This window comes from Misgurnus anguillicaudatus, chromosome 13, assembly GCF_027580225.2.
Source record: "Misgurnus anguillicaudatus chromosome 13, ASM2758022v2, whole genome shotgun sequence".
In the NCBI taxonomy this organism is placed as follows: Eukaryota; Metazoa; Chordata; class Actinopteri; order Cypriniformes; family Cobitidae; genus Misgurnus; species Misgurnus anguillicaudatus.
In genome coordinates this window covers 21,628,765-21,639,714 of record NC_073349.2, presented here as the reverse complement: position 1 = coordinate 21,639,714, position 10,950 = coordinate 21,628,765, and the positions used below count along the sequence as shown (strand labels likewise).

At 35.8% G+C, this 10,950-nt stretch overlaps 2 protein-coding genes across 4 annotated transcripts in view; both read left to right on the top strand.

The window, feature by feature from the left end:
- The first annotated feature begins 3,321 nt into the window (after positions 1-3,321).
- rbp7a (retinol binding protein 7a, cellular) lies at positions 3,322-5,700 on the top strand. Of its 2 annotated transcripts, XM_073875394.1 has the most exons (5): positions 3,322-3,566; positions 3,899-3,921; positions 4,207-4,362; positions 4,811-4,912; positions 4,997-5,700. In XM_073875394.1, the coding sequence occupies exons 1-5, from the start codon at positions 3,494-3,496 to the stop codon at positions 5,048-5,050; spliced, it is 408 nt and encodes a 135-aa protein (XP_073731495.1). In that variant the 5' UTR covers positions 3,322-3,493; the 3' UTR covers positions 5,051-5,700. The 2 variants fall into 2 exon arrangements, with proteins under 2 accessions (XP_073731495.1, XP_055044602.2); XM_055188627.2 differs by lacking the exon at positions 3,899-3,921 and having other exon boundaries at positions 3,334-3,566; positions 4,184-4,362.
- A 343-nt stretch (positions 5,701-6,043) lies between these two features.
- ube4b (ubiquitination factor E4B, UFD2 homolog (S. cerevisiae)) overlaps positions 6,044-10,950 on the top strand; it is a 29,194-nt gene continuing 24,287 nt past the window's right edge. Inside the window, exons 1-2 of one of the 2 annotated variants that reach the window (XM_073875381.1) lie at positions 6,044-6,359; positions 7,830-8,049. In XM_073875381.1, the coding sequence (XP_073731482.1) occupies positions 6,336-6,359; positions 7,830-8,049 (244 nt within the window). In that variant the 5' untranslated portion in view covers positions 6,044-6,335. The remainder of the gene's footprint in view (positions 6,360-7,829; positions 8,050-10,950) is intronic. The other variant, XM_073875382.1, reaches the window with a different exon arrangement.

Here is a 10,950-nt window from a genome sequence, read left to right as displayed (position 1 = left end):
CAGAATGCTTGAAATACCATTAAACCCCCACTACGTTTCCTGTAGTTTTTCACCAGGTTTGCACACACTGCAGAAGGGAATTTGGCACAGTCCTCCACACAGATCTTTTCGAAGTTCAGTCAGGTTTCTGCCCTGTTGCTGAGAAACACGGAGTTTGAGCTCCCTCCAAAGATTCTCTATTGGGTTTAGGTCTGGAGATTGGCTAGGCACGCGAGAACCTTGATATACTTCTTACAGAGCCAATCCTTGGTTATCCTGGATGTGTGCTTCGGGTCATTGTCATGTTGGAAGACCCAGCCTCGACCCATCCTAAATGCTCTAACTGAGGGAAGGAGGTTGTTCCCCAAAATCTTGCAATATATGGCCCCGGTCATCCTCTCCCTGTCCCATGTGCAGAAAAACACCCCCAAAGCATGATGCTACCATCCCCATGCTTCACAGTAGGCATGGTGGTCTTGGGATTGTACTCATTATTCTTCTTCCTCCAAACACGTTTAGTGGAATTATGACCAAAATGTTCAATTTTGGTCTCATCTGACCACATGACTTTCTCCCATGACTCCTTTGGATCATCCAAATGGTCATTGGCAAACTTAAGACGGACCTGTACATGTGCTGGTTTAAGCAGGGGAACCTTCCGTGCCATGCATGATTTCAAACCATGACGTCTTAGTGTATTACCAACAGTAACCTTGGAAACGGTGGTCCCAGCTCTTTTCAGGTCATTGACCAGCTCCTCCCATGTAGATCTGGGCTGATTTCTCACCTTTCTTAGGATCATTTAGACCCCACGAGGTAAGATCTTGCATGGAGCACCAGTCCGAGGGAGATTGTCAGTAATGTTTAGCTTCTTCCCTTTTCTAATGATTGCTCCAACAGTGGACCTTTTTTCAGCAAGCTGCTTGGCAATTTCCCCGTAGCCCTTTCCAGCCTTGTGGAGGTGTACAATTTTGTCTCTAGTGTCTTTGGACAGCTCTTTGGTCTTGGACATGTTAGTAGTTGGATTCTTACTGATTGTATGGGGTGGACAGGTGTCTTAATGCAGCTAACGACCTCAAACAGGGGCATTAAATTTAGGATAATAAATGAGGTGGAGGTGGACATTTTAAAGGCAGACTAACAGGTCTTTGAGGGTCAGAATTCTAGCGGATAGACAGGTGTTCAAATACTTATTTGCAGCTGTATCATACAAATAAATTGTTAAAAAATCATATATTGTGATTTCTGGATATATTTTTTTTTAGATTATGTCTCTCACAGTGGACATGCACTATACGATGACAATTTCAGACCCCTCTAGTGGGAGAACTTGCAAAATAGCAGGGTGTTCAAATACTTATTTTCCTCACTGTATATATATTTATCAAATATCCGTTTTGCATTTTATAGGATAATGATCTGAAAATCTGCATTGTGGCATAATTTTGCTTTTTATTTAATCATACACAATAATGCTTACATAATAAGTCTAACAGTTCATCGCAGAAGGTTGCTCTAGAATGGAATCTATGGTGCTGGGGAGTAAAGGGCAAACCTTGGTTATGCTACATTTGTTCACTGACATTTACTTGAAGTCTAAAAATATCTAAGCATCAGATCAGTTTTATCTGTATTCAGTGCAACATGTCAAAAATAGACGTTTGACATTTTGATTTTGTGTTTCAGAACTATTTAAGTGCTATGTTATGGAGTCTTTCAAGCAAATACATAATGCATTTGGCGGACACTTGTTACTCAAACTGACTTACGTTGCTATACATTTTTATCAAAACATGTGTTCCCTGGGTTCAAACGGTTTACTTTTGTGGTCCTAACGCAATGCTCTACTATGCAGGGGCAAATATTGATATAATAATTGCTTTAATATGATGATCCTTAAAATTTAAGAGCGACAAACTGATCACAGGCGATAACAGGATAGTTCACCCAAAAATTACATTTTTGTCATTTATTTTGAGCAATGGTTGTGGCTAAACACTTCAGAGGCCCCATTGACTTAAACTATTTAGGAAGGAAATGGGGCCTCTGATAGGTTTGATTACAAACATTACTCAAAATAAATGACAGAAATGTCATTTTTGGCTGAACGATCCCTTTAAGGCTAGCCCTGTCTGGGAAACCTCGAGAGTATAAAAGTTAGGTAAATAAGAAGAAAAGATCTAACATTTCTCTTGGCTTATTTGCTGTCATGCACTATAAAGTAGTCTGTTTACTGTGTAAGATACAGACGATCTCTGATCATATCTTTTTACGGGCATCTGTCATCTCTACATCATTCCCCAGGAGTTGCCTGAGGAAATGTGCATCTGACCCAGTTAGATGTGTTTTAGTCTTGTAGATCTAATAATTGTTCAAATATACCATAGTTTCTTTTTTATTTTCTACAAATGAAGAGTTTCATTGCAAAACGAGATAACCACCGTTTTTTTAATGGCTCAGAAATCTCGTTTTTTGGTTGTGCATTCCAATTAATTTCAATGCAACTGCAGTTGGCTTGTTTTGATTTAAACCTTCATAACTTAAAAAATACAGCTAAGTAGCACCATAAAACAAAATAATAACATGATAACACAATAATAAACATGTTTTGACAGAAATGTAAAAAAATGGATTTATCTTGTTTTGCAACGAAACTCTTCAAATATTCAACTCATTAAAGCCTAATAATAGAAGATGGATTTTATATAGCCTAGAAAAAAGATTATATATGTGTTGAGTAAATAATGAAAGGGCTTTTCCATGGTTCTGTCTGTAACTGATTGATTTCATTTGCATAAAATGAGAGCTTAACAGGTGTAAAAGTCACATTTGACACTTTCATGTAGTTTTGTTGATCGTGATCAGATTTGTTTCATTACTCAAGTGATTTATAAAAGAGGCTTTAAGATTCAAAAAGTGTAATAAAAATTTACAGTAACTTTATTATTATTTAGGAAATACCATTTATTTAGTTTTGTTGCAATTACATTTAGACCTATTTAACTTTGTCTGTTTGAAATATTTAGTTTCAACATCAATTTTATCCTTCCATGGAAATTTACATCATAATGTGATTTTTTATGTGTGACGTTCATGTGATGGTATCATGCGAGCTCTATATGACTGCAGTGGAAAGAATTTTTTTTAGTAAGATGACATGTGAGGGAAAGAAAACAATAACAATTGATTTCACATGCAGACTGGACAATATCTATTGTATAAACTTAAGTCTTATCATCTGATGAGCATCATCACTAGCGTAAGAAACTCTAGAGCAGTGTTGTGCTCGAAGGTGTGTTTTAAATATTTACAAACAAAGACCCGTCAGACACGTTTTTACTTTACGCAAAACACGCAGACACACAACTTTGAAGCACTGAAGACAGATAAAAGTTTAAAGAACCGCCCACCGAGCCAGCCACACATATAAATGCTGAGGATCTTTTTCTCTGTCATATCCTTCATCTTGCTTTCTTCAGATTACTACAAATATTGAATCCAGACTCTTGTAAATATGCCTGCCAGTATGTGTGGTACATGGGATATGCTCAGCAATGTCAACTTTGAAGGATACATGATTGCTTTAGGTAAAGTTTAATTTTTTATTATAATAGATTACCGCTTTCTGCACTGTAATGCACTGGTTGCCTTGAAATTTTGAGTTTATTCAACTTAAAAATTATTATATTACAACTTTTCCTGAGTCAACTAATATTTTTAAGTTGACTGAACTCAAATTTTTAAGGCACCAGGCAACTTACTTTTTAAAGTTAAATAAAAAATTGTGTTTTACTTTTTTCATTTTATATGTTTAATTAAGCTTTGCTTAAGCCAGTTTTAAGGGGGGGTTTGTATTCATGCAATGTTGTGTTTAATGTGTCCCCTTGAGTAATAAGTCCTAAACTCTGTTATCTGTTAGGAATCGGCTTGTATACCCGTAAGGTCGCCCTACAGCTGAAACTGCACTGTACCTGGTTGCCTTGAAATTTTGAGTTTATTCAACTTAAAAATTATTAGTTTAACTATTTTTAAGGCAACCAGGCAACTTACTTTTTAAAGTTAAATCAAATTTTTTTAAGTGTGTTTTACTTTTTTCACATTATATGTTTAATTAGGCAGTTTTTAAGGTTTTTTTTGTATTCATGCAATGTTGAGTTTAATGTTTCGTCTTGAGTAATAGGTCCTAAACTCTGTTATCTTTTAGGAATCGGCTTGTATACCCGCAAGGTCGCCCTAAAGCTGAAACTGCATAAAGTGATCGAGCAGGTGGGGGATCAGTATGTCATCAAGACCCTCAGCACTTTCAGAAACTACGTTTTTTCATTCAGGGTGAATGAGGAGTTTCAAGAGTTTACCAAGGGACTGGATAACAGACACTGCAAGGTAATACTCAATTCAATTCAATATTTTATTTTAATTAATTGAATGTCTTTAATTCTTGACAAAATAGGATGTAGCCTATACAACGTTTACATTTTTTACAGCACCAGACCAGTGAAAAATTCAGATCTCCTTTTAGTTTGTCTGTTCGAATTTAAATATTTGCATTAAGTGGATTTACCTAAGAGTATAGAGATGTCAGTCACATTATTTGCACTCCAAACACATATAGTTTGCTTGTTTGCATGCATAACAAATGGTCACCATTCACTTCAACTGTATGAAAAAGCAGCTTGGATGATCTGCAGAAAAATCCTTTAGGGTTCTAAGAAGATAAAGTCATGGGTTTAAAGAAAATGATCACAAAGTTTCATTTTTAGATGAAGTATTGCGTTAAAGCACTCTTGAACTGATGAAGGACAAAATGACACTGAATTTTATCTCTCAACAGTCACTGGTTCAATGGGAGGGGAACAAGATTGTGTGTGTTCAAAATGGTGAGAAAAAGAACCGAGGTTGGGCACACTGGATCGAGGATGATAAACTCCATTTGGTAAGACTGAAATTCATATCCCATAGACCTTTTGTCATTTATGAGTTTATTTCGGTATGAATTAAACTCTTCAACCTTTCACAGGAGTTGTACTGTGAAGATCAAGTCTGCAAGCAAGTTTTCAAACGGGTTGTCTGAGGTCCCGAGGAGGAGCTTACTACTTGAAAAAACACACATACACTGATGTAAACAAAACTGTTCAATTCTTAATCAAAGGAATGTGGGGCAAGGGGATACGACATGTGTCCCAAAACCTAGACTAATCAATTACAACCAATGAGACATACATACTGAGCCAGGACTGGTAAACAATTGAATACATGGCCTCAATTACATTGTCACTAGAGGGCGACATGAGACCATTTACAAACACTGTATCATTGTAACTGTTCAATCAATGTAACATTAGTTTGTCAACTGGAAACACTGTATGCTTTGAATGTTGTCAGTTGTTGTTTGCCTCCATTTTCTAATCACATCAAAAAACAAGAGTTACATTTACAAACATGGAGAAAAGTGCTTACGTTTTCTTAATAATGGCCAGCCATAATGCTGTTAGTTTGTATTTGTTTATGGGTTTTTTCAGAATTATTTTACTTAAATGTGACTTGTTAATATTGTTTTATTGTATTTTTTACTATTTAAATTATTGTTAGTTTTTATTTGATCTTTATTCTTTTTTTAAGTTTCTAGTAGTTTTATATCGGTGCTAAGATAACACTTAAACGTCAATCAATTAATTTCATCACTCAAAGTTCCTTATTGTGAAATAAAAAATAAAAATAAAATGATAATAAACATTGTATGTTTTTTTACTGTAATATAACGCCACTAATCTTAAAAACAGTTATAATATAAATTTTAACAGCCTACAAGACCAAATGACGCACTGGATTTTAATAGTGACTCGACATTTACCGTAGTAGACTGTAGAGAAAACACTTCCTTAAATCTCGGCAATAAATTGTAAATAAAGTTGCTGTTATGAAATAACTAATGACTTTATTCTCTACAGTATCTGCATAAAATATAAACGTTGCCATTCAGTTAACTGAATTAGACTTTGCTTTGTAGTAAACAAATCCCTTGAGGTCTCCCCAGCGGTGAAATCAGTTTCCTGAACTGCCGCAGCCTAGAATGTGTCGATCTCACGTCACGTGATTCCAGATCCAAAATGGCCGCGTCGGTGTTTTGACGAATAATACTTTTGTGTTTGTTACCTTCTCCACAGTAATCGAAGAAAACGTTTCCTGATCAGGAAAAACCACCACGCGTGCTTGATGTTTTAATATAAAGATTTAAATTAGACAATCACCGCTTATTAATATTTGTTTTATGCTTCAGACTATGCACTTTTGCTGGTTATAAGGCAGCTAGCTGACTGGCTAGCAACATAATTAAGCTGAAAATTAAAAGAAAATCGATGGAGCAGCTCAGTCCCGAGGAGGTAAGATTATCAACACATAGTTTTTAGCAAATCTGGTCGAAACTGTTCACATCATGGCATGACTGTTACGTTTCTGTGTTTTATTGAAGGTGTAATGGCTTGTCATTGTCACCCTTTTTACAATCGCAGCAATGATTGGATAAGCTAGCAGAGCACAAGCTAATCAACAGCTCACAAATTCTGATTAAATTAATTTAGTTCATATGGAGATATATGGTTGGGTTTGAGTCATCATTTTAAACCACTTCAATGCCGACATAGACGTGAAATTGTGAAAAATTTGGTTATTTCATGTCAGCTGGCTAGCAAGTTATAAATTGCCAACCGGGATCTGCCACACGCCTCGACCATCTGCTTTTGTTCTCAATAATATAAATCTAACAATATCATCATAATCTATCGTTTAAAGTCGACTAAAGAATGCATGTCCAATTCTGCGAGTTAATATTTATTTGTGGAGGTTTTCTTTACTGGCAAATCAAAATGGCTGAAATATGTCGTGTAAATAAATGTTGTTATTGTTGGATGTGATATTTAATCAATTATATCAGTTATGGTAAAATATTGAGTTATTGACACTAAAGTTAATAAAGCATGCATATTGATATAGAAACCGAAATCATGCGCAACAAGCTTTGTCAGTCGTCAAATCAATGGGCTTGTTTGTCAGTGCTTTCAAACGTCGTTTGTAATATAAATACGTTTTATTTTAAGATCATTTGTTGTTTTATTAACTTATATGTTAAGCATTTAGCTTTTAAATATTGAACACTTTTTGCAGCAATTTTTTTACAGAATCTCATTGTTTGCTTTATTCAGTGGGGCCTTTTATTGCTGTAGTAAATTAGGTTTAACTATTGTCCTTGTTCATTTAAATTATTTAATAAATAGATCCCACGCTTGCTGTATAATTTACTCTTTTTTTTATTTTCATTTGACACACATTAATTTTTATAATGGTATTGACAGTGTAAAAATCATCATCAAACATTACCAATATTTAAAGCAAAAATAGCCAATATTTTCATAATGCATAGCCTTATTGGTCATTTTTAAGGTGTATATAAATGTGTTTGTTAAATATTATTATTATTATTATTATTATTATTATTATTATTATTATAGCTGCTTACATGTACGTACAATGATTCTTTTTAATGTGAGGTGTGAAACCTTTATGTCTGTGGTGAAGAGATGAAAAATCATTTGCAGGTTCAAACTGGGTCTTCCCTTTCTGCACAAATTTATGTCCTTGGCATTTTACTGGCAGTATTTGCCATGGATGGAAGCTAAAGTCTTGTCCAAATAAAATCACTGAAATAGTCCACTTTCGTGTCCCTAATCTAAATTCAAGTGTTAAAGAAAAAGATCTTACTACAAATCGTTTGCCTTTGTATATGCCAACTAGAGACCAGACTGTAAACCGTTGCTAATTATTGATCTGTAATTAGATTAATCTGTCTCGTTCAGATTCGAAGAAGGCGATTGGCCCGGTTAGCCGGAGGGCAGACGTCTCAGCCCAGCACCCCTCTCAGTACCCCTTTGACCTCCCCACAGAGAGAGACCCCTCCAGGACCCTTACCCGGGCCCTCTGGAGCCTCATCACAGTCTGTCCCACCAGCTTCATCTCACACTCTGGGCCTTAATGCCCAAAATGTCACCCCTGCCACCTCTCCAATGGGGGCATCAGGTTAGTGCTTAGCTGGCTTTTTCCTTCAGGAAGGGATATAGGGCTATAGGTAAAAGTCCATCTTATTGACTCATTTAGCAGATGCTTTTATCAATTTATTTAATGAGATAGTATTCAACATTTTGTCATTGAGTTAATAGTTTACTTAATAGAACCTGAGAAGACAATTTTTAAAACATGTAACATGATTTTTATTTGACATCTAGACCAGATTGACCAATGCGTTTTTAGTTCAGCACCATGCAACATGAATTTTTCTTTTTTTTTTTGCGTGATAATGTTAATGATAAATGTTGCATATGTTATGGGCCAGTGTGTCTTTACTTCGAATGCGTTATGAATAAAACTTTATTGTTGAGTTTATAAGGCATACTTTGCTTGCAGGTTAAAGATGTTAGTTGCTTTATTCAACATCCCATTTTTTAAGGTTTTTAAGTCAGGGTTTATATTAAAGTAGGTGCTTTCTGCCCGCTGTGTGTTACTCTGGAGAAAAATGCAGAGTCATACTGGAGGTACCTCAGCTCTGGCCAAGGTTTAACCCAGGACACAGACACACAAGACTGATACCTTCATTTCATTCTGTTATAATGTTTTGTCTTGATTACACCGTCTCTTAGTCGATTTATTTTTTAGGTCAGTGTGCCATGTTAGCTGTGTTCAAGGTTCTCCTTGGTTTCATTTTTTACAGTATTGCAGGAATATTCCACTTTCATAAAAACCCCAGATAATTTACTCACCCCCATGTCATCCAGGGTGTTTGTCTTTCTTTTTTCAGTTAAGAAGAAATTAAGTTTTTGGAGGAAAACATTCAATTTCTCAATTTATTGGCTATTTTGGACCTCAACAGTTCACAGTTTCAATGCAGTTCAACACAGCTTTAAAGGGCTCCAAATGATCCCAAACGAGGCCTTATCTAACAAAATGATATTCATTTTTGCCAATAAAAATAAAAACATGAACTTTTAAACCACAACTTCTTGTCTATCACTAGCTGTGTGATGCGCCAGCACGACCTTTTGTATTGCGTAATTACGTTAAAAGTTCACGCATTACATATGTGAAACGCACACTTGCAGACCATTTTAAACAATAAACTAACAAAAAGGCATTAATTAGTATCATTCCACATACAACAACGTCTGAACGGTCTTCTTTCTCCACACTTGTAAACACTGGAGCGGTAGTTTAGCATACATCATGTGTGACCTTACGTAAGGTCATGCTGGCGCGTCACACGCCTAGTGTAAGACGAGAAGTTATGGTTAAAAAGTACATATTTTTCTTGGCGAAAATGACGATCGTTTCGCAAGATAAGACCCTTATGCCTCGTTTGGGATCGTTTAGAGCCATTTGAAGCTGCAATTTTAAACCGCATTGAAACTGTGAACTGGGTCCAATATATAAATTGATAAAAATCCTGGAATGGTTTTCTCAAAAAACGTAATTTCTTCTCGACTGCACAAAGAAAGAGATAAACATCTTGGATGACATGGGGGTAAGTAAATTATCCGTTTTTTTATGAAAGTGGAATATTCCTTTAAAGGCCTTTGGCTTTGGTCCAAGGTTTCTTAAACAAGCTTTAGAACTTCAGCATATGAATGTTATGGGTATTTATTTTGATGGAGAAGGTCATTAGGTGTGTTCGTCAAGAACCGACAGGCGAATTACATCAAAGTACAGCAAGAGCGCATTAAAAGAGATTTAACGACGGCTTGATTCTTTGAATCGCTCTTGTGGTACTTTAATGTCATCTGCCTGTCGGTTCTTATGTTTTTTTTTTTGGAGTTTGGATGATATAGATTTTTTATTTTCCATTAAATTAACTTGGTGTATGACTCATTTGATGAAAACAAGTTTCTGCACCGGTCATTGTGATACTACACAGTTAAATCATTTGTGTTTTTCATGGATAATTAACATTGAGCCCGTTTTGCTGGCTAAATAATGGAAAGGGTATTTGCTTTGAGCTGGACTGTGTTGTCTTTGGAACAACTACGTCTTGTGTTCATGCACCACACCTATTCAGATTCAGTTTGGTGTGACATTAAAGAGCAGTTCATTGCAAAAGTACAAGCTTGGGTTGTTCTAAGCCTGTTTCTTCAGCAGTTATTTCTTACTTAATTACTTAGTTTACCCCCCCAAAAAAATAATGTCATTAATGACTCACCCTCTCGTTCCAAACTTGTAAGACCTCCGTTCATCTTCAGAACACTGTTTATGATGTTTTATATTAAGTCTGAGAGCTTGTTGACCCTTCATTGAAAATCTACTTACAGTATACTGTCCATGTCCAGAAAGGTAATAAAAACATCATCAAAGTAGTCCATGTGACATCAGTGGGTCAGTTAGAATGTGTTGAAAAAAATACATTTTGGTTCAAAAAATACCAAAAATTTCGACTTTATGACATACAAACGCGTATGACGTTATCTGGTGTGCCCCAGCTGTTTTTTTATTTACAGTCTGAGGGAGACGCACGCTGTAAGTTTGAAAAAAAAACTTTGCAAACATGTCTGAGGATAACAAGTCATCCGCGTCACTGCAGTCACGTGACTGTAGTCTCGCGCATGCTCTTCACAACAGACACGGAATAAACAGATGCTGAATAAAGTCATAATTTTTGTTATTTTTGGACCAAAATGTATTTTTGATGCTTCAACACATTCTAACTGACCCACTGATGTCACATGGACTACTTTGATGATGTTTTTATTACCTTTCTGGACATGGACAGTACATCGCACGTACACTTTCAACGAACGGTCAACAAGCTCTCTGACCAAATATAAAACATCTTAAACTGTGTTCCGAAGATGAACGGAGGTCTTACGAGTTTGCAATGACATGAGGGCGAGTCATTAATGACATTATTTTTGGGTGAACTATCCCTTTAATACACAT

What these genes read in the sequence shown, in the direction of transcription:
- rbp7a (XM_073875394.1), top strand. Translation starts at nt 3,494, where the DNA reads ATGCCTGCCAGTATGTGTGGTACATGGGATATGCTCAGCAATGTCAAC. An exon ending in TGGATAACAGACACTGCAAG is followed by an intron (nt 4,363 to 4,810) that starts GTAATACTCAAT and finishes ATCTCTCAACAG; the next exon opens with TCACTGGTTCAATGGGAGGG. An exon ending in AGGATGATAAACTCCATTTG is followed by an intron (nt 4,913 to 4,996) that starts GTAAGACTGAAA and finishes AACCTTTCACAG; the next exon opens with GAGTTGTACTGTGAAGATCA.